We start from the raw sequence: 27,928 nt of genomic DNA on the forward strand, positions 1-27,928 counted from the left end.
TCAATAAATGAATACAAAAACAAGTACATACATAAATGTAGAATATATGTAACTATTGATTGACAACTGTGCATTAATTAATACATATATTTGTTTATTTCTGTCTAAATGCATGGATGTGGACATTTATTCATTCATAAATATGGCAGGTTTGGTCCTCCATAAGTGTGTGTATATGTATGTATGTATGTATGTATGTATGTATGTATGTATGTATGTATATATTTACAAGTATAAAAAAGAATAGCCAACAATTGTAGGTTATATTTGCTGTTTTCTGCAGTTACTGCTCTTACACACAACTCTGTAAATGTCTTCTTGTGCAAAACAGGCATCTTCTGTATGTTGTATTTGAGATGTTGTACAGAGAAACACTACATAATAGTAGTTATTTTTCTACATTTAATTTAATATGCTCATATGAGAGAATTTGAAATGCGGAATCTATTGTGGCCATGGATAATGTAAATATTTTGAGTGCACAGTAAATGTCAGTGTATTTTAGTTGAAAGATTTATATCCAATGAATACACTTGACTTTTTCCCCTCGCAAAGTTTTTTAATTCAGAATGTACAAAAACAGTAGGTAAGATTAGTTCATCACAAATGGTTAATTATTAAGTAAATTGAGGTTTAAATTTCTGATGTTCCTGAGTGAACATAAAGCTGCTAGTAAGCTTATGTAGTTCCTCAGTTACACCAACTGCATTGATAAGTCAGTCCAACATAAGTCAAAGAAGAATGTAACTGCAACAAAATCCGTTGAAGTCACATTCACATACTTGATTCCTGTAAAGATTAGAAGGTGTTCTGATGGGGACACCTAACAGATAAAAGATTGGTACTGTTATCAATAGCAGTGGACCAACACAAACTGTCTAAATGCTACATGATAAAAAAAATCAGCACCAACAACAGTATAAAGGCATCATTCTGAAATCAGAACAAACAAAAATCTAAAAGGTTTATCCAATGTAACTAAATAAAACACTATAATTTGTTTTAAATACTTAAAACATTAGTAATATATGAATACACTTTAGTTACTTATATAAGACAATAAAGGCCTTTTCAAGGTAGAAGACAGTAGACTATGGGCTACATAATGTACACAATGTCTACTCACCACAGTTTCCAGATAACATACACTATCTTGAGATACAAACTTTCCTATTCACATACAATAAACATATGGAAGATTACACAACACTCACTTGGTGTGCAAATAATGTAAAATACTTCACGTAAGTCTTACATTACAGATTGTACAGACCACACAAACAGTGCTACAAGGCTTCTACAGACAATGTACAACTTTCCTTTAGACATTTTGAAAGAAAAAGAACACTTTGGTCTTAGAATGATCAAGTTTTAATTGAGTGGTGGATGTGAAATATTCCAGGCATGTCAAAATATGTTTTTAGCCCGCACACTCTTAACCAGTGAACAATAAAGGAGCTAACAGCACAGAACAAGCAGCACAATTCAGTCAGGACAAAATGCCTTTTTGGGAAGATATGATTGGCAGCAAGGAATTTATGTGCAACAGAGTGTACATGAAATGTATTTAAAAGTGCCAAAGTAAAAGGAATTAAAAGTTAAGATTTTGAGTTGTAGAGTTAAATGATTTAACATAACATTTTCTCCTTGTCCGTTTAGCTAATTTACTAGTTAAGGGCCTAGTACTGTTGTAATGGCAAAACATGTCTCTGACATGGTGAACTTCTCTATAAAGGACTGTCTCCTGTACTTCTCGTTTAAAGTTAAATCTTTTAGCTCCAAGCAATGTATTACAACCAAATCTTTAAACAGTCACTGAATTTGACAGTAAATATGTAATGTATTCTTATAAGTTTCAAGTAATTGCGTACATACTCTGCCAAAATCATATGCTATATGTGGGCAAAACAAAGGAACTGTTATTTTGCTTGAACTTTTGAAGAGTTACTGCTTATGCTGTCCCTGAGCAAAATGGCAAGCAAAGTCATACTTATCACTGCACTTACTGCCACAGATGTTGCACTGGAACGGATTCTCATAGCTGTGGCAGCCCATGTGGATGGTGTAGAGGATGTTGTCTGCAAAGTAGGTCTGGCAGTACTGGCAGCTGTGAAGCAGCTGAGGGTCCTGTGGTGGCAGGCCAGGGACAGGTGTGCTAGGCATGCTGTTGCTAATGCTAGCTGAGCTGTGCTCACTGCTGGGGCCTGCTACTGGGCTGTAGTTCCTGCGTGCTGGGGGCTGCGGCTCTGTTGAGTTGGGGGGAGACGTGTGAGCTCCACCTGCAGACGCTTCAGCCGGTGTACGAGAGGCCTGCTGGATAAGAAAGGGTTTCTCATCCCTGTCTGGAGACACAGAGGTCTGGCATTCAGGAGGCAGGCTGGCTAATTGGCCTGCCAATGTTGACAATTGGTTCAGTGGGTTGTCCGTCATCATATGCCGTGCACCCTTGCCATTGCCGACATGTGCTTCATAAGCATTAGAATGCAGGTGGGGTAGCTCATGTGAGAGGTCATTCGGATAATCCGGGTTCTGCACCACCATGGATGGAGGACTAAAGTTGATGAAGAGCCTCCTGCTGTAGGCCAAGGAGCTGGTCCTCTTCTGCAGGACACTGAGCATCTTCCGACTGGAAAGTGTGGAGCGCGGCCCCTTCATTGGCAGCAGCTTGTGGCGGCGGCGACGGTGGTGGGACAGGTTGCTGCGGTCACTGCAGCGGAAGGAGCAGAGCTCGCACTTGTAGGGCTTCTCCCCAGTGTGAGAGCGCATGTGGGCCTCTAAGTGCCGCTCATAAGCTGATGCAAATGGGCACAGGTGGCAGCGATGGGGCTTTTCTCCTTTTCCACACCACACAAGGGAGAAGACAATAACATAAATGGAAAGATATGCATGCAAAAGATACAACATGACAAAAATAAAAAGGCATACGACAGAAGTGTCATAAAATGAGGAAAAAAAATACTACCCCATGTTAAAAATACTTTACCTGTATGGATGCGCATGTGCTCTATCAGCCGAGCTGTGCCTTTGCTGGCATAGTTGCAATAGCGGCACTTTAGCTTGCCATCGTAGGTCCTCTCAAAATCATCTGCAAGCAATCCTGAGCTGTCATCCAGTGACACCTCCACAGAAGGATGGTCCAGCCCATTATGCTCACTCTCTGTAGCAGCTGCAATAAGTACACACAGATAAAACAGAATGTCAAATTAGATGTTTCTTTTAGTGGTTTAGATTATGGTATTATTTCAGTTGATAAAAACTGTTGTTTAAAGTTTGTTTGTCAAAGTTAGGGCTTAGTCATCCTCACCAGTTTGTGGTGGAGATTCTGTTTCTCTGTCAACACCCACGGAACCAGAGATCATGTTAACATGCTGGGTTTGCTGTGTCAGATACTCTTGGAAGTCTTTCACAAAATCAAGAGGCTCTGATTTGATTTCTTCCATGATTCTCTTGTGGGTGGTGGTTACTGATTACATAAGGAAAAATACAATATTAGACAATATGCATCGTTAAAAAGCATTGTTTCCATATAATGTAAAGAACTCGCTGTCAATCAACATTATAACATGCAAAACAGTTAGCTACTGTAGCTAGCTAGTCCCACTACTGAAGCTAAGCAGCCATATCCCCCTTGCTAGCTAGTTACCTAGCAGAGCTAGATTAACTGGTTGAGGCCAACAGCTCCTCTGTCAAGTTGCTTACGTAGTAGGCAGTCACATCCGCGCTAATCAATGAAATGTCATATATCGGCGTGATTAGACATTGATTTATAAAAGCAAACTGTCAAACCCCAGCTGGGTTGAATAAAGACACTCTGCCGATGTAGCACACATAAAAGGACTCCGACTTTAAAATAGCTATATTATCGGAAGTTCCTATCTGGCGAATTGCAGGTATGGCGAACTATTGATTATTAGAAGATCATGCATCACAAACAGATGTTTAGCTTAACGTTAAGTCGTTATTATGAAAAGTCTAGATAGTGACCGCCGTGCACATGAACAAGAGGGGGACTAGTAATCAAGTCTGTATTCCACCCGGTCTACATAAATTGAAACACGTTCTTTTAAAGGTGATGTCCCGTATATAAACAACAAGAATCATGGCAGCCCCACTATTGAGGATCTCTACGAAGGTGAGGAGAAATGTAATGGAAACTGACAAGTCCATGAACATCATTGTCAAGCATGTTTTTTGTATTTTCTTTTGTCTAGCTTGACACTATAGACCCTTTTGCCGGTTTTGGACAAAAGTGGTTTTGTGTGCAAGACACGCTTATAACCCCATTACGTAACGTTCCATCTCGCAGTCCTGAAACGGACCTGCTACTACTAGCTAGCTAGATAGCTAGCCTAGAAAATTACAGTAGCTGAATATTTAACAATAATTCCATGACTCTCTATATCTGTCTGGTTCGATTCTATCGAGAATAGGGTATTATGGTTGCATGACGGCAGGTGTCTTGTTCCGCCCCAAGGACGTGCAGTTTTTCAGGGATGCAAACTCATCATGAGGAGTGAAAAAGGTGACAGTATTTGGGTTTGACAAGTGTGATGACTGCATTCCTCCACAGTTACCATGGGCTTGGACATGCAGTTGGATGAGTTACTATTCACTTTGACTTGATGGGTGTGATCTGTGAGGAATGAATGGCACCATACAATGGTGAAGGGCTACAACCAGGGATGGATTAACCAACGGGCCTACCGGGCCCCAGCCCAGGGGCCCATGAGCTCAGGGGGCCCCTAACCCAGAGCCTCTGCGTATTGTCGCTGTTATTAACTTGATATGTAGTAGTGCATTGATATGATGATATGCGCCGTAGCCGGTATATGCTAGGCTTAAGTCATTTATGTCTTTAACAGGGCCCAAAAGTCCTACTGATTAAACAAAAAAATAGCCTAAACATTCACTTTGAAGATGTCACAAGAAAGAAACCATCATGATACCTTAAGTGCAGTTTATCTATAGGACTTTAGTTAATTAGTTAGTTAGTTAGTTAGTAAGACTTCATTAATATGGCACATTTCATACAAGAATTGGAGAGAGAGAGAGATGGAGAAAAAAAAGAAAGGAGGAGAGAGGGAAAGAATATTTTTAAATATTCCAACAACGACGTTACCGGCAGTACAGTAGCTAGCTCAGATGGAATCGTGATTCAAATAGTACCATCTGCTAACTGAAAATATGCCCCCAAAAACATAAATAAGCTTGACATTCGTTTAGGGGGAAATCCCTCATTCATTAAAAGGTCAGTGGTAGCGATCATTGTCAGTAACAACGCAAAATGCGATATGGCCCTGTGTGGAGAAGTTGCCTTGGTAAATTGCATTGGTTGAATTCGATTTAACGTTCTGTTGTAGTAAGGTAGGCTGAAATCAAGGGCGTAATTATATGGGGGGACAGGGGGACACGTCCCCCCCAATATTTAAAGAAGGACAATTTGTCCCCCCCAATATTTGTTCATACTGTATGATTATGCGGGCAATATCGATGACTGCTAGCCAACGTCTTTCTTTCCTGCTCCGAAAATATCAAATCCCGGCCAGTCCATTCCCCAAATCCATTCAACTTGCCTTACACTATACATTAGCGAAACCTATTTCCCCTGATTTCCCTATAGCTTATACGTCAATGAGTGAGTTAGCAGGGCAACATCAGACAGACATTTGGCAAGTATTTATGGATGGTAAATATCCAGTATTTGGCTAACATAATCCTTGAGATAAGGACTAGGTGAATTACACAAAATCTTTTTGGAAATTACATTTGGAATTAGTGCGAATTTTGATTGCAATACTATAAAGCTTGAATGGGACTTTTGACAAGCTAGCCGGCAGCAACCTATACAGGCTAGCATGTAGCCTGGCTTTACAGCAAACTGGGATAGCAGTCATGCAGTGACAGGCTCGTCAAACTTACCAAATCTTTGATAGCGTTTTGGGCTACGTTCCTGTTCTCTGAATTGGGCTATCTAGCAAGTTATTTTAGACACCTGCCATTTGTTCCTTCTTCCTTCATCAATTTCATCCTTATGGAATTGCATTGCTGTTGTATTTTCAGTAAAGTGGCCAAAAATGAACGAGACTTCAGCAGCTGACGTCCGTTATTTCTTTGGAAATAAAAACAAAGTATGTTTCTGGAGATGTTATACATTATTAACAGAGTAGTAGTTCATTTAATATGTTTTAACCCTTGTGTTCTCCTCTGGTCATTCTGACCCATCAGTCATTGTGACCCACCGTTGTTTGCGACAACTTTACCGCATACAAAAACAAAGTGAAGCATTTTCTTTTAAAACCGTCAGGCTGTCTCAGACCCCCCACATTGCGAAGGTTAAAAGGAGAAAAAAAAAAGCTTTTGTATTGGGTAAAATTGGGTAAACACAACGATGGTTTGTTATGAACCTTTTGGTCATGTGACCCGAAGGCAGCACAAGGGTTAAGGTACAGGACACCAGACTGACATTAATAGCGCTTAACTGACATTGTGAGTGAATGTATACATCTATGGGTAAGATGGAGGTAATAAGCCCAATGCATAAAGTCCCACAGCTGTCCCCCCTCCAATGTTTGATTGACTATTTCACCCTTGGCTGAAATTAATTATTTTCATGAACAGATTGACAAAGTTTAGGCTGTAGCAATGGAGTTCAGTTTAGTAGTCACTAGTTAGATAGTTTCACCAATCAAGACTTTTGATTTAAGTAAGAGTAGTGCCGAACATGTTTTGTCCCCGTTTTGACTTCCTAAACAGCTGTGGAGATGTTTTTGATAGCCTACAGTAGCTACTAGACTAGTGTGGTTCGCGTAGGCTACAGCGTTGCAGTGAGCTACAGTGGTTTGAAACCACAGATAATGATAATTTCACCCACAAATCGTTTACTTGCTATCTAATGTCATATGAATCCTACAACGAAAATGTATTTGTGAGGAAAGTTTATTTGAACGATTGAAAACAGATGCATCATAGACTGCTGTAGTATGTGTTGCCCGGGCAACAGAGGCTAATGTCATGATGCTAATGCGTCAGTGAAATAGTAGACTACTATTTACGAAAGTAGATGTACTTCCTTAATAATATCAGCTTATATTGTACATTACACATCACAATTGTGTGTCATATCACAAAGTGAAATGAGCAAATCTTTTACACCCAGGCCTCTTGTGGCGTTTCTGCAGCTGCCTTGCAGTAAAGTAGTTAGCCTAGCCATCTCCCAGAAGTTAACGAGCTGTTTAACTAATGTTCTGCTAGAGTTAGTCAAGCAAGTTTTTGTGACGTGACGTCTGTGGCTAGGAAGTTAGCAACCGTTAGCTTCACTTTTCGCCACAAAAAATTAATTTCGACTTAAACCGTGCAACGGAACGTAAATACAAATACAAGCAAATCAATCGCTACCAAGACGAAACGTTTGACACCGAGGTTGTCTATGTAGTCCAAATATTGTGTTAATACAATGACTGTGGCTAGCAAGTTAGCAACCGTTAGCTTCACTTCGCCACAAAAACTTAATTTTGACTTAAACCGTGCAACGGAACGTAAATACAAATATAAACAACTCAATTGCTACCAAGACGAAACATTTGACACCGAGGTTGTCTATGTAGTCCAAATATTGACTGAGTTTTAGGGGTGGGAAAATAAATAAAAATAATAATAAATATATATGAGAGAGAACAATGGTTCTCATTATATATATATATATATATATATATATATATATATATATATATATATATATATATATATATATATATATATATATATATATATATATATATATATATATATATATAAAAAAATATATATAGCTGCAGGCAGCTATTCCTCCTCAACATTGCAAACCATTACAAAATTCACAAGACACATACACGTATTTCATACACGTATTTCATACATATACACAACATTTCAAGAAAATTGGATCAATGGCTTATTTTAAGTAATTCTTCACAAATTGTCTCGGAAGAGAAAAATCCATGCTGCCGACATAAGGCATGCGTACCAGCTTTCAGACATCTTGGCCTGATGGGGTCAAAATGCCACCCTTTTGAAAGGGGCAACTTTGAAGTGTGTTCTGTCAAGCCACCTGTGCTCTGGTCAGGCCCATCCATTCTTTCAAAGCTTTGATTGCAACAATAACTTTTATGAAAGTGAGAATACACTTTACTAAAGGATATGTGTAGGTTATGTATGTACTATTGCTTGCTCTGCCCACAAACTTTCCCCATCCATGCTGTTTCCCTCTTTCCCAGTGCAGGTCACACCAAGGCATGATTGCGGCGGCCGCATGAGGATTAGAAGTAGCCCAAAAAACATACCCCACACATGACACTGTTTTCAAAATTCCCCGAAACTGGTTAGAAATCCATGGTTATAGGAACTCTCCCTGAATTGAGCTCTCTAGAGTCTCAGTCATACACAACTGACAAGAGTCATGCAGGACACTGGACCATGGAAGAGATAATGTCCAGCTGTTTGCAAGTGTACCTTGTGATGGTACAGCAGCTTGACAATACTTTATCATGGTCAGACTCTCTGATCCCATTAAAACTACACAACATGCACAATCAGGATGAGTAACAATATTATAGTAACTAAAAAACAATAACACTACACACATTTAAGTGAACAAACACAACACCTGAAATCCCTTGCACAGCTGTTGTAACCAAACAATTTCCCACACCTATTTGCATTTTTAAGTGTGCACTGCATGCTGGGTACCCAAGGGTGCTGACGTTACAATATTTATCTAGCTGTCTTCCGACTGCGTAATATGATGAGATGCTAGCGATGCAAACATGAAAGCTTGTCTTGGGGGGTCATGCATCTCGCTAATCCAACTTTAAATGTATAAAAGAGAATTAAACCTAGAGGTTTAAAAGGCTACGTTTGTCTTAACTGACATGCACAAGCTCAGAGCACTGAGTTTCAACATCCATGTACACATTTTGTCTATCTTTTACTCTACTCTTAACACATGACTGTTTAACTTAATGTCAGGACTTCTCTGTTATTAATTGTCTCTGGAGTGGGGTGTGGGGGCTTCTTATCCAACAAATTACATCCCTGAACTTTTAAAACATATCAATGGCCTACTACAATTGTAAATATAATTTGGCCTCTTCTGCAATTGGGCCTTGATACAATCCAATATTTGTTGCCCATTCAGCACAGTTTTTGGGGACTTTCCACACCAGCACAATTTCCCCAGTTCCTCTATTCTGCACTAGTACACTATTTCTTTGAAACTTAATGTAGGCCCATTTTAGATTAGCAGTTACATACAATACAGATGAAACTCAGGAGAGTGAATTGGAGATAATGGTAGTGGAAAAGTGTTGTACAATTGTGCTTCTCTTTTTTGCCACTCCTATAAAACATATGAGGCACCACTGCTTTTGCTTATTAGTGTTTGCAATGTTGGGATGTAAACTATCGTATTTCTTTGATTAAACGCCGCCCTTAAATGCTGCCCTGGAATAAACACTCCATCAAAAATGAACGTTGTGTAATAAACGGCGCCCTCAATTAAACGCCTCACAAAAAAGGGTTATTTAATTGGTTAAATTTAAACATAGTATTTATTACACAAGTAAATCACAAGTGGAGTACTATAATTCCCATCAAGCACTGGCAGACACAAGTGGCTTTCTTGCTACAGGTTTATTTGAAGCTTCTTATCCAAATTTACCTGAAACTCACACTTTAACAAGAAAATAAAGACCACATTCGCTTGATATAAACATACAATGACATGTGCAGCATGTAAATTATGGAGGACCAAACCTGCCATATTTACAAATGAATGAATGAATGAATAAATAAATGTCCACATCCATGCATTTAGACAGAAATAAACGAATATATATATATTAATTAATGCACAATTGTCAATCAATAGTTACATATATTTTACATTTATGTATTTATTTATTTTGTATTCATTTATGTATTGATTGATTGATTTATGTATTCATTCATTCATTTATATATTCATTTATTTATTCATTCATTCATTCATTCATTCATTGTTCCTAATATGATAATGAGAGGAGGCCAGTAGGCGTGGAAACTGATGTTCAGACATTTCAATCAATCCAGAGCCATAGATTCAATCTAGCTAACGCCTGGGACACACTGGCTGCGAAGCGCCCTGGAGCGCCACAATATACTACGAATGGCGCGATGCTGTTCACACTAGACGCGCATTTCTCCACGCCGGTCACCAAGCCTTTCACCTTCTCTGAGATTTTCTTTTCTACATGTAAAGCTGACATGTACATAAACATGGCATAGGCTACAGGCTATTTAGGCAACTTGTTGCTCCAACAATAACCGTCGCAACGGCATCCCATTCCCAACATAACGTGGCAACGTTTGGCTTTTGTTGCCGTAGTCTTTGTAAAATATGTGCTATGGGGCATACAACTCCATTTAGGACTAAGCTACTTTTCATCTTCGATGATTAACTTTGTGTCGTCAATCTTCACAAATTTCTCTTCTGCTTGATTGGGGGCTATGTGCCAGATTGTCTATCTCGCTCTTACACACAGGACAAATATGTTGGTTTGACAATCAACAATCAGGATTTTTTATTTTAAAATGTTTACGTTTTTATCGGGTTAAACACATGGTTGGCCGGTCAGCGTAGTGAAGTTGGGTGTTAAGTGATAGCCCACAACTAACGTAGTAAAATCTTTATAACATGTTTGTTTATCCAAATATCATATATGGTGAATTAAATCTTTGTTTTCAACAAGGTCGGCCAGCCTGTCCATGTAGGCTATGTTGTCCATGACAGCAAGGATGGATGTAAGGCTACATAATCGAATACAAAGCGTGGAAAACGATTAGCCAATGGTGTGTCAAATACCGCCTACCTATTTTGATTGACACATCTCATTAACATATTGAGAAGAAGAAATACAGGAATGAATGAATGAATGAATAAATGAACACATGAATTAATAAATGAATGAATACATGAATGAATAAATAAATGAATAAATAAAAAATTAAATGAATAAATAAATGAATACACAAATAAATACATAAATACATGTAAATTATAAGGTAATATTGATTGACAATTGTGCATTAATTAGTACATGTATTCATTTATTTATGTCTAAATGCATGGATGTGGACATTTATTTATTCATTCATTCATTTTTAAATATGGCAGGTTTGGTCCTCCATAGTAAATAACATTCACCAAAGTAAAATACAGCCACAAAACAACATACGTAATTGGCTGCATGCTGTAGCCTACACAAGGGAATAGAGGTTTCCTTAGATCGCTAACGACCGCTATAACAACCTTAAACTTTTATCAGAGCATTAAATTGTCTGTGCTTTGCTTGCTGTTAGCTTAATTGTCGATTCTCACTCACAAGCATCCCAATAGGCCTTCAAAACAAAGGCACTTTACTTTTACCAAATAAAGTGACTTAATAATACTGAATGCAATTATATCTTTCAAAATTAAGACATGTGTTGAAAACAAAGTATACATTAATATAATGTAATTGCGACAATTACATTAAGGCCTATTGCAGGGGTGGGGAACGTCCGGCCCGCGGGCCGCATCATTTGGTCCGGCCCGCCATCCCAGCTAACACATTTACGTTGCCCTTACGTTGCCGCAACGTCACTCGTTGACCAAACATACGTTGGCGACGTTGCGGACCGTGGATCTGTGGGGCACCAGTAGGTTGCCGCAACGTCATCTTGTGACGTTGCCAGTCCATAACCGCAACGTTATTTTCCGACGTTGCCAGTCCGTAACCACGACGTCGTCGCAACGTTATTTTCTGACGTTGCCAGTCGGTAACCGCGACCTCCTAGCAACGTAATTTTGTGACGTTGCCAGTCTGTAACCGCGACCTCCTAGCAACGTAATTTTGTGACGTTGCCAGTCCGTAACCGTGACCTCCTAGCAACGTAATTTTGTGACGTTGCCAGTCCGTAGCTGCAACGTCAATTAAGAAACCTATATTTCTCATTTCTACTGCTTATATTGGGGCGGTTCATATGCAGACCTCATATGCCCAAAATGCTACTTGTTCTTGTATAATAGGCTACATGGTAGCCAACTTTAGGAAGACTATGTTTGTGTGATGTGTAGCCTAACTCAAGCATAAACAAGGCAGCATTTCCATGTAACATTCAGTCATTTTATTTCAAACAAAGTGCCAAACAGTGAATTAAAATCTTCTGCCAGTCTCCACTACAGGTCCTGTCTGTTGGCCCTGACAATGAAGCACAAAATAAGTTAGTGTCCTATCAAGCCTAACAAGTCATAAAAAAATCACATCTAGAATAATATACTTCATCAAAAAAAGATTATGGGATTCTAGTTTTTTGTCACATAGCCATGTGAAAGGTTGGATATGGAAGCTGCAATCATGATTCATTCACCTGGCTTGTTTTGAATGGGCGTGTTTGAGTGTGTCCGCTATGAGGAGCTCCACAGCCTTCTCTCCTAGTCCCGTCTTCCACTTCATCACAGCATCTGCAATTAGAAGTCATGAACTTATTGTTAGCACCAATTTGAACGTTGAACGCTGCGTGTAAGCCATAGTTCACGGCATCTCAAAACACCTACCACTCTTTCGGAACTCCAGCACCTTAAGGTATTCCTCAAGGTCTTGGAGTTCAGCCAGTGTTTGGGCCACCCGTAGGTCCATCACTGGCACCTCTTCAGTGTGTCTGCCCTGTCGTCGCCTGCATAGGAGAGCCTCTCGCTGGTTCTCCTCCAATGTCTCCATCTTCTGGAACATAAATCTAATCAAATGTCAAGTAGTAAATGTCAAATGACAAGTAAAACAAGTTTACAAGAGTTAACATGATTGGCATACACTATGGTTCTTCTAGATTAGCTGTAACATTGATGTAAATAACACATGTTACCTTGAATGGTTGTATACAAAGCATTAGTAAGACAATATTTTTTGTTTTGACAAATATGTATCCCCCTGCCACGATCAGAACAACTTAAGTATGCCTTACAATGAGTTGGCAATGCTATTGAGAAGCTTTGAGTGTCTTATATTTGCACTTGCCTGGCTGCCAGCTGTTTTCCTGGACCCCATATGGGTTGTCCTCCACCAGACCAGAGTTGACACCTAGGGGTCAGGTGATCCAAAGGTTTTCAGTCATGCTTTTGCTTTAAAACATAGCCGTTAGGGTTGCCATGGTTCCTACAATTATTGTCACTGTTGAAAACGGTCATTCATTACTTTACCATAATTTCCCAGGGACACAGTGCTAGGCCGTGTGACGGTGGTAGGATACTCTGTACAGAAATGAAAGTGGAATGTAGTTTAAGTACATAGTATTAGCATTTTGATGTAAATATAAAAGGATCAGCATCGCACATGTGTGATCGTTCGAAAGCAGGGCCCCACAGCGTAGCGTCGCACATGTGTGATTCTGAACATTACAACCGACTATTTTCCGATAGACAAACAATGTGACAAACGCTATAGTATGGCTTAAAAATGTACAATTAGTAGGATAACAAGCAACACTAGCAGGTAGGAACATTGCTACGAGTATTATGCTAGATTGCTAGGTAACGGAAGTTAATAAAAGCTACCTAGCTGCCGTTTTGGAAAAAACTCACTCGTGGAAGCGTCGGAAACATTTAGAACTCACGCATCTTAAGGTTAAAACAAATAAACGTATCCAAAAACAGATGGCATGTACAAATTGGAAGAATTAGTGACATGATACTTTTATAGACGCCATTGCTGTGCAAGCCATATCCGACTGATTTCAAAACGTGATCAGCCACGCGCTAGCTCCACAGTCTTCCAGAGCCAAAATAAACTACAGTATTTTCGGACAAAGTTTTTTCCAACAGTTCTGAACGTTTATTTTCACTGATTCTTTCGTGGGTGATTTGTGAGACGCTAAACTTTGTATGTATTTTCAGTATTTAACTTTCTGGAGGGTTTAGCCTTAACTCTACAGTACATTATACTAGCTTTACTACTAGCTAGTAGCTAGCGAAATCCTAACGTAAACAATGTTAATCTGAAACAGATAACCAGCCTTAATAGACTAAAATTCAAACCTATACGTAATAGCATGTTCCATCCAATTTCAGAAAATATGTTTATATATTTAAATCTATTTCTGTAAAGAAACTCACCTTTGACGTAGCTAATTTCCAGTTGAAATCCATGAGTTCAAGACGTTTGAATCCCAGCTCTTTACTGAAATCCCTGTTTCAGAGATGCGTTGAAATAGGCATGCGCAAAGTTGCTGCTCAGGAGCAGACTGAGGTGCAGCTAGGTTTGCTACGGAAGAATTGTAATATTCTGTGATGACTTGTCTTTGGTAATAAAACTTAAGAATCGCTGGCCTTTTGGTCACATTTAACAATATTGTATTTCAAAATTATTGCAGCTCAAATTTGCATTGTGTGTCATACAGCTTTAGTGTGCTGGACAAAGAATGTTTGCTTAATCATGTTACACATCACACACTGATTGCTTTTGTACATGTAAAGAATGAAATACTTATATTTTAATATAGGCCTAAGGCTAAGAATATAAGAATTATATTCCAAATTCAGTCTTTTATTTAAAGCTATATTACTGCATATGAGAAAATTGATGACCATGCTGGGACTGAGCTGCACATGAATTACATACATTTTATACATTTATATAATATTGTGTGATTGAAATTAATGTAGACTGGCTACATTACAAAAGTGTCAGAACTGAGAACAGTCCAGTGTGATCTCTCCATGGATAAACCACTGCACTCGAGATCCGTTGTCCTGCGACCAAAGAGCGACTAAACGGCAACTTAACCCATGGTACCAAAATGAATCCATCCGACCAAGGGACAACGTCACGGCAACGTTGTCCACGGGACCAAAATAACAGTATCCAACCGACCAAGGTACGACGTCGCGGCAACTTTGTCCACGGGACCAAAATTAACGTAACCAGCCAACCAAGGTACAACGTTGCGGCAACGTTGCCCACGGACCTAAAAATAACGTAACCAGCCGACCAAGGTACAACGTTGCGGCAACGTTGTCCATGGGACCAAAAAAAATAACGTAACCAGCCAACCAAGGTACAACGTCGCGGCAACGTTGCCCACGGACCGAAAATGACGTAACCAGCCGACCAAGGTACGACGTTGCGGCAACGTTGCCCACAGGTCTAAAAATAACGTAACCAGCCGACCAAGGTACGACGTCGCAGCAACGTTGCCCACGGGTCTAAAAATAACGTAACCAGCAGACCAAGGTACGACGTTGTGGCAACGTTGTCCATGGGACCAACTGGCAACATCCCCTTTATAACGTTGCTACGACGTTGCCACGACATTGCCAGAAGGTAACGTCGCGGGTTACCAACTGAGCACCTACTGGCAACGTTGCCGCAACGTCATGTGTTAGCTGGGATATGGCTCTCCATTCGACTTTTTCTTCACAACTACAGTATCGACCAAATTGGCCAAACAAGGTATGTACATTGAGCTTAAAGTGTACATGATCTAGCTCGATCGTTTTTATTTTAGCAAGTTTCACAGAAATCTGCAAAAATCGAGGCTCAAGACAGTCATAGCTAACCGTCACGAACAGACAAACCAGGTCTGGTAAGTGTTTGCTGCAGCTGGCGTTAATCCTACGAACAAACGCATCGTAACTGGAAAGTTTTTACTTTTAATTGACGATATTGAACACAGATGTAAAGTAACTTGTCTTTACTCTAAATATCTTCTCCGTTTTTAATTTGAAGTAGTAGATCTACATTCCACTTTGACACACTTGCAAGAAATGATCCGGTGGTAAGATGTAGCATGATCTTGTTATTTACTATAAAAAACTAACCAGGGACAACGACAACATCGGCAACCCTGCACTATGAATTATTATTTTGATGTCATCTTAAATTAAGTGTCTGAACAGGACTGGGTGTGCAGGCACGCATGATTAGTTTCTTCTCCGTTTTGAGATTCTAGGTTAGAAATGTTGCCAGTCTGTTGTCAATGACCAGCGGTTGCTACGTTTTTCCAGCAAGTTCCAGTCATTCCAGTGTTGTCCTCTTACCTTCAAATTTGTTCAACCCAGACTTGAGCAACTGGTTTTCTGCTCAATATTCACATTTTCCTGCAGCTCATCTTTCTGAAATGTTCTCCTTTTTGTTTAGCATTTTTCTTCTTATTTTCTTCCGTTTTCTGCCTTCATCTTGCTCCAGGTCTTTTCAAAAATACATTTCACAGCAGTATCTTCCAACTGCCAGTACTTTTGCATTTTTCTTCCCTTTTCTGGACTTTTCTGCCTTCATCTTGCTGCAGGTCCTTTCTAACATACATTTCAGGCCTTTTGAAACAGCAAATATTTTTTTGCTAAATGTTCATATTTTTATGCATTGTTTCTCTTCTTTCCGTTTTTTTTTCACTTTGTTTAGCATTTTTCTTCTCTTTTGTAGTTGTATGCCTTCATCTCAGTGTAGGTCCTTTCTAACAAACATTTCAGGCCTTTTGAAACCTGAGCAAATGACTTTCTACTAAATTTTCAAATTCTTCTGAATTTTTTCTCTTTTGAATTATTCTTCTCTTTTTTGTAGTTTTATGCCTTTGTCCAGCCCCTATTTAAAATACCTTTCGGGTGCTTTGAAGCTTCAGCTTATAACTTTCTACAAAATGTTCAGCTTTTTTAGCATGGTCAGCTATCCCCATTCAGGTTTTCAGCATTCTCACTGCTGTTTCGCAGGAACAGCCTTTTCTACTTATTGTTTATTTTCGCGCCCCTAAGGCTCAGTCAATATTTGGACTACATAGACAACGTCGATGTCAAAAGGTTTGTCTTGGTCTCAATTGCGTTGCTTGTATTTGGATTTACGTTCCACAGTTTAGGAGGTTACAACATTTTAGTGCCAAAAGTGCCTTTTGTCGACGAAGGGTAACCTGTGCTAGCTACGTCACCACGTCAACACACGTTAGCAACGACGCATGGATACAACGTGATAGAGACTTTCTAGCTCGCAAATTGGAGCTTGGATTACGAGAGAAAAATACCACCCCCAAAAAATCACAACCATTTGGCTTTGTAGAGAAAGCGATTTCAAGTGGAACTGCAATCTCGCATTTTTGATTTAGATTGTGACAGTCTTTGAAATTTGAGCGAGTGCAGGTGTCAGAAATATTAATCTATCAAGCATTGCACTGTCAGTCGGTGAACAAGTTTAAGAAAGCTTTATTGCTTGCGGCCGGCCCACAAGGAGAAAAAAACATCACACGCCATTGTGCTACAAAGTTTGTCTGGTTCACAAGTCTTCAAGTAAGACTATTTATTGTTGAGAAGTCTCCTCCCCTGCATATCAACTGTCAATATGATCGATCCCAGAGACAGAGTGCGTGTGCACGTGGAAACTTACAGAGTTCTCTGACCCTAGGTTTGACCATATGATTCACTCAGCACAGATAAGGTTAACACATTTATCGCACCTCTAGCATACTAATGATCAACCTCGATCAGTTTGTCTACGTAAGCCTAGTGTCATGTATAGGTCATGTGGGGAGAGGGTTCTCTGCTGACAAGGAATGCTGAACACAGAATCATTCTTATTACAGGATAACAGTTACATCTTCAATTTTCCCAACAGCAGGTCGCCCTTTGAGACCGCCTCGTCTTTTATGCGGCAGCAATGCTAGAAAGTGTCATAGTAGTATTTTTTGTAGCTAATTTTATAGTTCAATTTTACACGAAAAAACTGAGAGGAAAATGTTATGACAATATGACTATTGTGAAAACAGACAGGTGGTGAGATTTTAATATAAATTGCTGTAAAAACGTTGATTTATTTGCTACGTGAGAGCCTGTCAGCCTCCATTGACAATTGCGGCAGCAACAACAGTGTTGTCAACTGTCGATCTGCGACTGGTGAGTATTTTCTGATTTCGTACCAGGGTCAATTCTACATCTAAATGGACAGCAGTGTTTTAAAGATATGGCGAGTGCAAAGACAGCCAGCGGGTCAGCATAGTTTGTTATTTGTGTAAAATTTGGAATTTGAGTGAGACTACGTCTTGTTTTGACGTTAGCCACAGAGTCACAGACTTGGCTCGCCCATTGGCAGTGTAGTAGGCTACAGTACTGTCTTCAATGCCACAGCTATAGCTAAACTTTATTATGTCTTATTACACAGCTGTTCTTAATGCTGTAGAATGCTCCATTCACTTGAATGGGGCTTCCCAACGTTCTGCGGTGAATAATTTTCTCATATTTGACCGTTGCTATGCATATTTGACCGTTGCTATGCATATTTGACCGCTGTCAAGGGAAGTGGCCTTTTTGCCTCGGATTCACGTCTTTCGTAGCACTCGGCAAGTAGTCCGGTAACTTTTCAACCCCAGCGTACTCTGTTGCTTAGCGACGTCAGCTGATTTGAAGCCTAAATAATGCTCAAAGTCTATGAAGTTCAACGTCTTTGGCGAACTATTTCTCTGCTGATCAACAATACGAGTGGTACAAATACATTGTAAAAAGACACACTGTGTTAAATTATTTTTGTTGGCAAGTAGCCGTGTAATAAGCAGGATAATTTATAGAACGCAGGTCATTATCGTGGAAATAAGCCCCTTCATGGCGAAACAAAACTGGCGAAAACTCTGCTTCGCGTCGTGCCCAACAACTCCCCTTACCTGTTCTAAAATCAGAGCAGACCACGGCCTCTTGGGGCTTATTGCTTAATTATCCCTTACAAAAGAAACATTCTAATATCCTGCGCTTTCAAACAATCAGTGGAGTGTGGATAGCAACGGCAGCTAGCTTGCCTCTAGCAAACTGCTTTTGAATTAGCCATGTCCCCCTAAATTAATATCAAACTTATTTACGTTTTGGGGGGCTTATTTTCAGTTAGCAGACGGTACTATTTGAATCGTAATTCCATCTGAAATACTGCCAGTGACAACGTTGTTACAGTAGCTTGTTTCAAAGGGGGTTCCTTGTTTCAAAGGCTGTTCTTAATGAATTATGCAATATGAGTTGGCTAAATGCTTGAAAATATCACTAGAAGGGAAAAAGGACCCACGTGCATCTGAAGCAACCAAGCACACCCTACAATTTCCCCAGAAATTGTACCCTCTCTAGTTTATTTCCATATGTCATTATTTATTGTCACATTAAATTATTTCATGATTTATTTCAGGACTGTTGGTGTTTTCTGCACTGTGAAATAAAACAGTACATAAACCCAGTCAGTCTCGAATAGATTAGGGCCTTTGTGGTAGTGTAGTATTATCTCTTATATTGCCATGTCAAAAGATTGCCCTGAGCAACCCATTTGCATTGTGTTCATAGTCAGCCTAATGTTGTTTAAGGATGGGAGACAAAACTGTTACTGTTTAAATCCAGCCTCAGACTTGTGACCAATGCCATTTCTGAATTGACATATTGACATTCTTTCAGGGAAACAGCAATAGTCGGTATTTAATAGACCACACAGAAGTGGCTCAGAGTTCCCAAAAATCCATTGTAAAAACTCAACAACTATGTCTCTGTCCAGATAACATGACCTGTTTACTCAAGACAATCCACTGATCTTGTGTGCGGTTTAATGTCGGAAGTTTGGTAGAAGGAAAATAGTTCCTACATTCATCTTCTCAGAGCCAGGTCTGTGGATTACAGACTACTAACTTGTCAACTAGCTGTTTTATAATTAGCCTCATTGTTTGGTTACAGATTGGTAGATGGGTCTCCCAACCATGGGGCACTTGCCAGGTATGGCTGCAGAACAGGTCCACATGGTCTGCACCAGAGATGGCCTCAGACCAAGCTGCTGGCCTGAGAGTCTCCTACCCTCCCCTCCAGACTTTCTCTGAGGAAGAGGGAATGATGAGGGATGCTGGTGAGTGAACAAAAATGTTTGTGGGGAATGCCGAAGAACAGAAATGGTTATACCTAGGATTAGGGCTGGGAGATATCTCGATATTGTCCATTTTTACGATATTCGATGTGTATCTCAATATGTTTGCATTTGCATTTAAAAAATAAAAAATGCGATTTTCTTTTGCCCCCATTAGAAAACAACAAAAACTATTTAGATAGAACAGCTATTGTTACAAAGTACAAAATGTGTAGTGCAAATTTAAGTAGTTGCCATAACATGGTACCTGCAACTTAAAAAAATGAACTTCACATAGAACAATTCATGCAGAGGTCCTTATTTGACAGGACAAAGAGTGCCTGTGCAATTTTCAGTGAGCATGTGCAAAAACGGTGTCTGTGTGTGTGTGTGTGAACAAACACAGAGGAGCCAGATGGTGATCTTAAAACACAAGGACCAGCAAAAAAAAAAAAGATGTTCGATATTCATGATATTTGCAAATTGTACATTGTCAAATGTACAATTTGACAATGAGTTATTGCAATATTATTGCTAATATTCAATATAATCGCCCAGCCCTATCTAGGATTCTGTTTGAGTCTTGAGCCAAAGAAATCTCTTTACTGTCAGGGACTCTTTTTACTGTCCTTTTAATGTAAAAATATGTACAAATATATATTTATTTTTTTTACAGTGAAGAAGTTTGCCCAGGAGCGTATTGCCCCTTTTGTGTCTAAAATGGATGAAAACTCCAAAATGGATGATGAAGTGATATCTTCATTATTTGAACAAGGGGTGTGTGTCCTCATTACGATTATTGTTGCTGTGTCGCAAAATTTGAAATTAAGAATTAATATATGTTTGCTATTGATCTTAACAGCTGATGGGCATTGAGATAGACCCAGAGTATGGCGGCACTGGCTCCAGTTTCTTCTCTTCTATCCTGGTAATTGAGGAACTGGCTAAGGTGGACCCTTCTGTGGCTGTGCTGTGTGACATCCAGAACACTCTCATTAACACTCTGGTGGCCAAACTGGGGACCCCAGCCCAGAAAGAACAGTACCTCAGCCGACTCTCAACAGACATGGTCAGGGATATCCTTTCATTTATTATTTCAATGCATTGTATTAACTTGCACATACTGTATATCCCACAAAAATTGTGGACTGGGGTCTGACTTTCTTGTCCTGATCTTCAATCTTTGTCCTACAGGTAGGTAGTTTTTGTCTCTCTGAAGCTGAGTCAGGTAGTGATGCCTTTGCCCTGAAGACACATGCTGAGAAACACAAGGACTATTACATCATCAATGGCTCTAAGATGTGGATCAGCAATGCAGAGCAAGCAGGGGTGTTCTTGGTCATGGCTAATGTGAACCCTTCAGCTGTGAGTTAAACCTATTCACCAGTGTTGTAGTACCCGAGACCAGTCTTGGTTGTGAGACCACATATTGAAGGTCTCGATCATTTTTACTCGGTCTTGGACAAATAGGACTCTATTTCTAGACCGGTCAAGACCACAACTGTGGGAATATCACTAAATTGACTAAATTGTATTTGTCAGAAATATTAATCTATCAAGCATTGCACAGTCAGTCGGAGAACAAGTTAAGAATGCAATATTGCTTGCGGCCGGCCCACAAGGAGACAAAAGCATCACACGCCATTGTGCTACAAAGTTTGTCCACTATCATGTTGTGCTATTTAAACAGAACCGCTCTTGACAGTCACTGGTTAAAACAAAGGCATGCAAATGTCCCATGGCTCTTCCTTCATTGGCTCCCTTGCATAGACCTGGCGAGCATGTGTGCGTTTTTACGTGTGTGCATCCCCTGCAATGGACATTTACAACAACAACCCTACCCCCACTAGGTGACAAGCTAATGATCACCCCGCCTTCAGTCTTCCTTCTAGCTCTGTCAAACAGTATCTCCTTTAAATAAACAAACCCCCCTCTTCTTAGTCCTCAGCCCCAAGATAAGGGTATTGTATGTTTACCCAGAGTTCCGATTTGGGGGTAGGCCTCCCTTTGCACACCAGGAATGCTGAACAAAGTATCATTCTTATACAGGATAAGAGTTACATCTTTAACTTTTCTTACATCTCCCTCCTGTTTATCTTGAATACAATCTGTTATTCCAAAACCACACCTTCACAATCGGAAATACATAAAAATCTAAGTCAGGGGTTTCCAATCCTGGTCCTTGGGCCTCCCTGCCCTGCATGTTTTAGATGTTTCCTTGTTCCAACACACCTGATTCCAATGAATGGTCATTAGCAGGTTTCTGCATAACTAGATAACGACCCATTCATTGGAATCTGGTGTGTTGGAGCAGGGAAACATCTAAAACATGCAGGGCGGGGAAGCCCGAGGACCAGTATTGGGAACCCCTGATCTAAGTAATTGTAGCAGAGAGTCCACAGACAAAGCATGGTACCATCCACACCTTCCCCTACCCCCGACAAGGGAAGGGTCCTTCCCCTTTTGTCCTTATCTCCCAGAGTAGGAGCTTCAAATTCCTGACCCAGCATGGGGTCAGGAACAGAGACCATGGTCTCACATTGTCAGAACAAAAGGAATTACTTGAAGGAACTTACTTGTGTGGACTTACAAACATTTTCTAAAGGACTACATGGCTCATGGACACTAATTCAAGGACAGTAGTCGATGTGTTAGAATGTGTTTGTCTCATTTACCTAGAACGTTGTTAATTGATGTTTGATTATAACTTCCCTTCAGGTATAGTTAAATCAGTCAATCTTGGTATCAAAATAATTGTATCATACTAACAAAACCAGTTATGAACGTTGTATTGTTATATTCTGAAGTTTGAGCATTCCATGGACATTTGAGATAATGGAACTCAAAACTATCAGCCACTTCACACCTCTGGGCAGGTCCCAGGACAACGCCCAGGTGGAAGTAACTGACCAATGAGAGAGGTCACCTTCACAGGGATGACCCCCTGTTCTTTGGGGTATTTAACCCCCAAACGTACAATCACCCCCGCTTGTTCGTAGGATAAACTTGTGGGTGAACGCGTCACTCTCTAACCTATTCCTCTTAACCTGCACCTTCACTGAGCGCCCGGAACTTTGACGAGAGATTCCGATTCTGTTCGTTGGACATAACGAACCATTTGACTCCGTTCTTCAAACCGACAAAAGTAACTGCGATTTGCAATATTTCTTACTTGTGACATATTGGCATGTTGTGATTGAATTGTTGATGTTTGATTGTATTCTACAAATGATTTGACTTAATCATCGTTAGGTCAGTTTCCATTGATCGTCCATTGTTACTATACAAGCCTCTTCCTATCTCTACCTCTTCCTCAACTTCTCCCCTCCCCTCCACACGCGCTCTACGCAACCATTGTGTAGCGCGCTCTCATTAGAATTTAGGCCTACTGTACTGCTTTATCCCAACTAACCCATAACTTGTCTGGTATGTGTTCACTATAATTACATTCTCTTAAATAAATCATTGTGTATAATACTCGCTTATCTCTCACGTTATATGATCTGCTCTACTTTCATAGAATTTACTACTTAAGATTAGACTGATTATTACGAGTGCTATTATTCGATACTATTAAACAAGGTTTCCTCTGTCCCTTTCACGAATCAGAGGTGGTGCCCCCAAGAACTACTATACTTTATTAGAAATTAAGTATTACTAATCTTAAACGAGCAAACCACGCTACATACTGGTGCCCCGTGTGAGGCTTTGAAACAGATTGAAACGAGCGATTTATAACTGAGATTTTCCGTCTGAAACAGAACCCACCCTCCCACCCTTTTGGTTAAATTAACTTCCGTTATATTTAACTATTCCCCAAATAGCTACAGTTTTAAACACTGTTTGAATACTGCGCTGTGTACTGAATACTGATTGATTTGGCTTTGTCGTGACAACTGAATGTTTGTGGTTGCTATCTAACTTTGAGCTAGGATTGAGCGGAGGTACGCGCGTGCGCAGTGACACGGCGTCCCGTTTCATTTCATTTTGTAAATTTGAAGGCAGCGCTTCCAAGAGAAGGCATAAGAACCTTTTGACGGGTCGTAACCACTACTTATATTGGTACCATACACGCTTCTGAAGGTGTATCTTAGTAGTGTTTACTATTTTGGGTTAAGCGAATTAACCTTGCAACTGTTAAGTTGTTCCATGTCTCGTTAGGAAACAGACATGCGGTTTAGTCCTACAGGACTTTTATTTTGAAAGAGACTTAAGCGAATTCACTTTGAAACTGATAAGTTGTTCCGAGAAACAAACATGCGGTTTAGTCCTAAAGGACTTTTATGTTGAAAGACACTTCGCAGTTCTCTACTAAGCTATAGGCTTCAATATTGTTAAGCAATTGGCCATTGATTAACATAGCTTTTTAAATAAAGCTTCACTTTGTTTTGCATGTAATTCAACATTAATGTAAACACTCAACTTTCTAGAATCAATAAAGTAACAGTAAAATAATTATTGAGACAGTGGACGCTGCTTATTTAAGGACTTTTATTGTTTGCTAAACCGGAAATAGTTACGCTTCGTCAGCAAAACTTGTAATTTGATTTCATTCCGCGCACTTAAAAGTGGAAAGTTGTCAGAATATCGGCGCTGTTGACCATCCTGAACTGTAATTCTATTTACCCCTCATCAGTACCAACTTTAACACAGTCACTAAATAATAATTAAACGTAAAGTGTATTATTTTTAGTTTGCCCACTATATCTGCGAGCAGTCCAAAAGGACTTTTGTTTCGAAGTAGCCAAACAACGCAGCCTACTGCCACAAATTGTTACACAATTCTTAAATTGATAAACCCTAGCTTTCGGAAAAGCTTCACTGTTTTACATTCAATTCGACATTAATGTAAAGCCTTGCCCAATTTAAAGCTACATCAAAGATGCAGCAGCAATTTGGTTCATTATCTGTGATTTGATCTGCCAGTTAACCTTAATATTAATTTTAATTTGAATATTAATTTCACTTTTGGATTGCTAATCTTTGAATATTAATTTCTGATTTTAAGTAATATTATATATTTTTAATTATTATTATATTTTTTTTTTTTTATTATTTAAAAAAAAAAAAAAAAAAAACACTACAAACTAAAGTGCCTAAGAACTTTACCACAATAGCATTGTGCTAATAACCTCAATTAGCCAAATACATCCTTAGTTAACTAATCATGTCTCACCTCACGGAAGCTGAGAAATTGATGGCCTACCTATCAGAGAAAGAAAACCCCAAATATGTGGAAACTCTGACCGGTCTACCGTTTGAGGAGATCGCCAGGAAAACCCTGGAAGTGGTTGCAGAAAATGTGGGTCAAACATTGAGCAAGTCCCAAACCATCAAATGCTTATCCAGCCTCGGTCTCAACTATGCTGCCCAACTCAGGTTATCAATTGCGGATGTCAAAACACAATGGGCACAAGCTCTTCGAGATCAAGAAGATGCTCTCAAAGCGACAGAAAGTGAACGACAGCGCCGAGAACAATTGGAACAAAAAGCAAGCGACCTGGCTAGAGAACTGGAGAGTGCTAACACACAGCTAACGGAACAGGAAACACAACTGATACAACAGGAAATAATCCTCAAAGAGGCCCTCAAAGCAAGAGAAACAGAACAAGATCGACGAGAACAAATAGAACAGGAAGCCAGCAGCCTAGCCGAAGAACTAGAAGACGCTAAGACTCAGCTAACGCAACAAGATAGCACCCTCAAAGATGCCCTCAAAGCGAAAGAAAAAGAAAAGGACAAACGAAAACGTCTGGAACAGGACAACAGAGGCCTAGTCGAAGAACTCGAAAAAGCTAAAGCACAGCTAACGCATCAGGTTTCAACCTTCAAAGATGCCCTCAAACTGACAGCTGAGGAACAGGAAACCAGCAACCTAGTCGAAAAACTGCAAAAAGTTAAAACAAAGCTAACTCAACGGAAAATAGCCCTCAAGGATGCCCTCAAGGCTGAAAAAAAGGAACGAGAACTACGAGAGACGCTGCAACGGGAAAGCGAGGAACTTGCTGAAGAACTAGAAAACCTGAAAGACGAAATGCAGGGGGTTCAGAAAAGCAAGGACGACACAGAATCACTACTGTCAAACACAGCTAGGGTATTGAATGAAACGAATGAAAGAATATCACAATACGAAGATTTAAAACAAGAGAACAACACTCTCCAAACGAAGATCCAACGCCTGGACAATGATCTCAAACACATCACAGCGGCCCGTGAGACAATAAAGGACGAGTGGTATGAAACAAATAGGAAACTAATATCTACCACCCAAAAGCTAGATGCAGCGAATGCCAAAATCCATTCCACAGATGATATGAACACCGGCAGGAGACGGAGATTTGAAGATGCAGACCGGCTGAGCAGACGACGCGAGGACCAGGAATATGAGCATCAATTCCAAGCTGAACAAGGCCTTGACAGCATAGCCCCAGACAGATGGGATGATGGTGAAGACTCACGCTCAACCCATCAGCAAAATCCAAGAAAGTGGCAAGAATCAAAACCGGCAGTATCCCTTGATCTGCTCTCGAAAGTAAGCAGGCACATTGAAAAGTTCGATCCAGAAAATCCCACTCAGAGCATTGAAATGTATCTGGACCAACTAAACTATAATCTGAAACGCCTGCCGACAGCTACAGACGCGGACAAGCTGTACCTACTGAAAAACACTTCTTCCAGCTCAATCAGAGCCCTGCTTGACAGGCAACCAGAAGGAGAACGCGACAGCTACGACATGGCTTGCCGTACCCTCAAAGCGTGGCACTCAGAAACTAAAAGCTCTGGCTGCACTACCGCCATGCACACAAGACAAAAAACTAACGAAAACCCCAAAATATTCTATGAGAGGTTCCGGAAAGCTTTCTTTACAACAGAGAATCAACCCGGAGGAGAAGAAACTCCCATGTTCAAATCAATGTTTATAAACAACCTTTCCCAAGCCATACGACCCTTTATGATGACCTTCGCGGACCAGGAAACCATGACGGCTCTGCAAATAAGGGACATGGCATATAAATCCTGGGCGAACAACAACCGACCTCAGGAACCAAATGTCTATGTGGTGGAATCAAATTCACACCTACAACTAGAAGGAAGAGAACTCCAAAAACCCTACGAACACAGACCTGCCTACACGCAACACTCCTATAATGCACAAGACCACTCAACAACACCCGAACAATATCAAAGCAATTACAACAGACAACCCAATAACAACTACGACAACAAACAACACCCCCATCAGGCACAAAACTATTCAAACAAACGCCAAGAGTACCAACAAAAACAAGATAAACGTGACAAGGACATGGAAATCATAAAGAAAACCCTAACTGCCTTAGTTAGGAACATGGAAAGCGCAAACCAGAAAGAAGAATCGAAATCGGCATTACTAGAAGGCCCCAACGCGAATAACACACCTCAAGTGCCCCTCATTGGATGGGAAAAAGGAAAGAGGACCCAAAAACAGCACAAACCCACAAGAAGACAACCTCCAGAAACAACACACAAACAAGCGCCACAGTTACACACATTTCTGGGTAAGCTCTCCAGAAAAGGAAGAGCTCACCGAAGCTATGTCCCCGTCACACTTGAAAATGAAGTACCCTGCGAAGGATTGCTGGACACGGGTGCAGAAATCTGCCTTATTGCACCCACCTTGGCCGCCCAGCTGAAAGGAATAGCCAGGTCAAACAGAAGATGGATTACAAGTGAAAATAGTGAGTTCAACATCACAGGCTTCACCCAAAACAAAGCTCCAGTCACAGAAACACTCTACTTGAAGCTAACATTAGGGGAAATGTCCCTAATCCACCCCGTCCATGTTTCTCCGCTTGAGACCGAAAAACTGCTGATTGGACACGATCTACTCAACAGACTGGAACCCCTCATTGACTTCAAACGAAACCAGATGTGGACCAACGTCAAGAAGCCCTATCCACTGCCTCACCCTGAAGTCCACAACACAGTCTTCACAGTTGAAGGGGGGGACATCCTACGTCTGATCCACATATCTCAGAAGGAGACTCGACCCATGGACTAGATGG

The 27,928-nt window shown here is 40.2% G+C and overlaps 3 protein-coding genes and 1 long non-coding RNA gene across 12 annotated transcripts in view; 2 read left to right on the forward strand and 2 right to left on the reverse strand.

Annotated features, from left to right (window-relative positions):
• Positions 1–547: 547 nt before the first annotated feature.
• Positions 548–4,045, reverse strand: LOC146260404 (zinc finger protein Pegasus-like). 2 transcript variants are annotated; one of them, XM_084670794.1, is made up of 4 exons: positions 3,644–4,045; positions 3,305–3,463; positions 2,984–3,166; positions 548–2,834 (listed from the first exon to the last, which is right to left on the reverse strand). In XM_084670794.1, exons 2-4 carry the CDS (start codon positions 3,438–3,440, stop codon positions 1,945–1,947), a joined length of 1,209 nt encoding a protein of 402 aa, XP_084526920.1. In that variant the 5' UTR covers positions 3,441–3,463; positions 3,644–4,045; the 3' UTR covers positions 548–1,944. The 2 variants fall into 2 exon arrangements, with proteins under 2 accessions (XP_084526920.1, XP_084526919.1); XM_084670793.1 differs by having other exon boundaries at positions 3,700–4,044.
• A 24-nt stretch (positions 4,046–4,069) lies between these two features.
• The window catches only part of acadsb (acyl-CoA dehydrogenase short/branched chain), a 38,792-nt gene continuing 14,933 nt past the window's right edge, over positions 4,070–27,928 (forward strand). Inside the window, exons 1-5 of one of the 3 annotated variants that reach the window (XM_084670790.1) lie at positions 4,070–4,132; positions 19,721–19,886; positions 20,560–20,660; positions 20,746–20,952; positions 21,078–21,248. In XM_084670790.1, the coding sequence (XP_084526916.1) occupies positions 4,100–4,132; positions 19,721–19,886; positions 20,560–20,660; positions 20,746–20,952; positions 21,078–21,248 (678 nt within the window). In that variant the 5' untranslated portion in view covers positions 4,070–4,099. Of the gene's footprint in view, positions 4,133–17,900; positions 17,921–19,720; positions 19,887–20,559; positions 20,661–20,745; positions 20,953–21,077; positions 21,249–27,928 lie in introns of those variants that run through there. The other 2 variants (XM_084670791.1, XM_084670792.1) reach the window with 2 other exon arrangements.
• Positions 12,158–14,890, reverse strand: LOC146260406 (uncharacterized). 6 transcript variants are annotated; one of them, XR_014729582.1, is made up of 6 exons: positions 14,162–14,890; positions 13,250–13,300; positions 13,068–13,130; positions 12,611–12,789; positions 12,424–12,517; positions 12,158–12,254 (listed from the first exon to the last, which is right to left on the reverse strand). It is a non-coding gene; the product is annotated as an uncharacterized LOC146260406 (long non-coding RNA). The 6 variants fall into 6 exon arrangements; XR_014729581.1 differs by having other exon boundaries at positions 12,611–13,130; positions 14,162–14,888; XR_014729585.1 differs by lacking the exon at positions 14,162–14,890 and adding an exon at positions 13,631–14,028 and having other exon boundaries at positions 12,611–13,130.
• LOC146260407 (uncharacterized) lies at positions 24,955–27,924 on the forward strand. The gene has a single exon (XM_084670401.1). The coding sequence runs from the start codon at positions 25,051–25,053 to the stop codon at positions 27,922–27,924; it is 2,874 nt and encodes a 957-aa protein (XP_084526527.1). The 5' UTR covers positions 24,955–25,050.

This window comes from Hypomesus nipponensis, chromosome 13 (assembly GCF_054491055.1).
Source record: "Hypomesus nipponensis isolate SF chromosome 13, ASM5449105v1, whole genome shotgun sequence".
Classification (NCBI taxonomy): domain Eukaryota; kingdom Metazoa; phylum Chordata; class Actinopteri; order Osmeriformes; family Osmeridae; genus Hypomesus; species Hypomesus nipponensis.

Coding starts and splice junctions, on each gene's coding strand:
- LOC146260407 (XM_084670401.1), top strand. CDS start 25,051: ATGTCTCACCTCACGGAAGCTGAGAAATTGATGGCCTACCTATCAGAG.
- LOC146260404 (XM_084670794.1), bottom strand. CDS start 3,440: ATGGAAGAAATCAAATCAGAGCCTCTTGATTTTGTGAAAGACTTCCAA. Junction 3,167..3,304: donor AGAATCTCCACCACAAACTG/GTGAGGATGACT, acceptor TACTTATTGCAG/CTGCTACAGAGAGTGAGCAT. Junction 2,835..2,983: donor GCACATGCGCATCCATACAG/GTAAAGTATTTT, acceptor GGTGTGGAAAAG/GAGAAAAGCCCCATCGCTGC.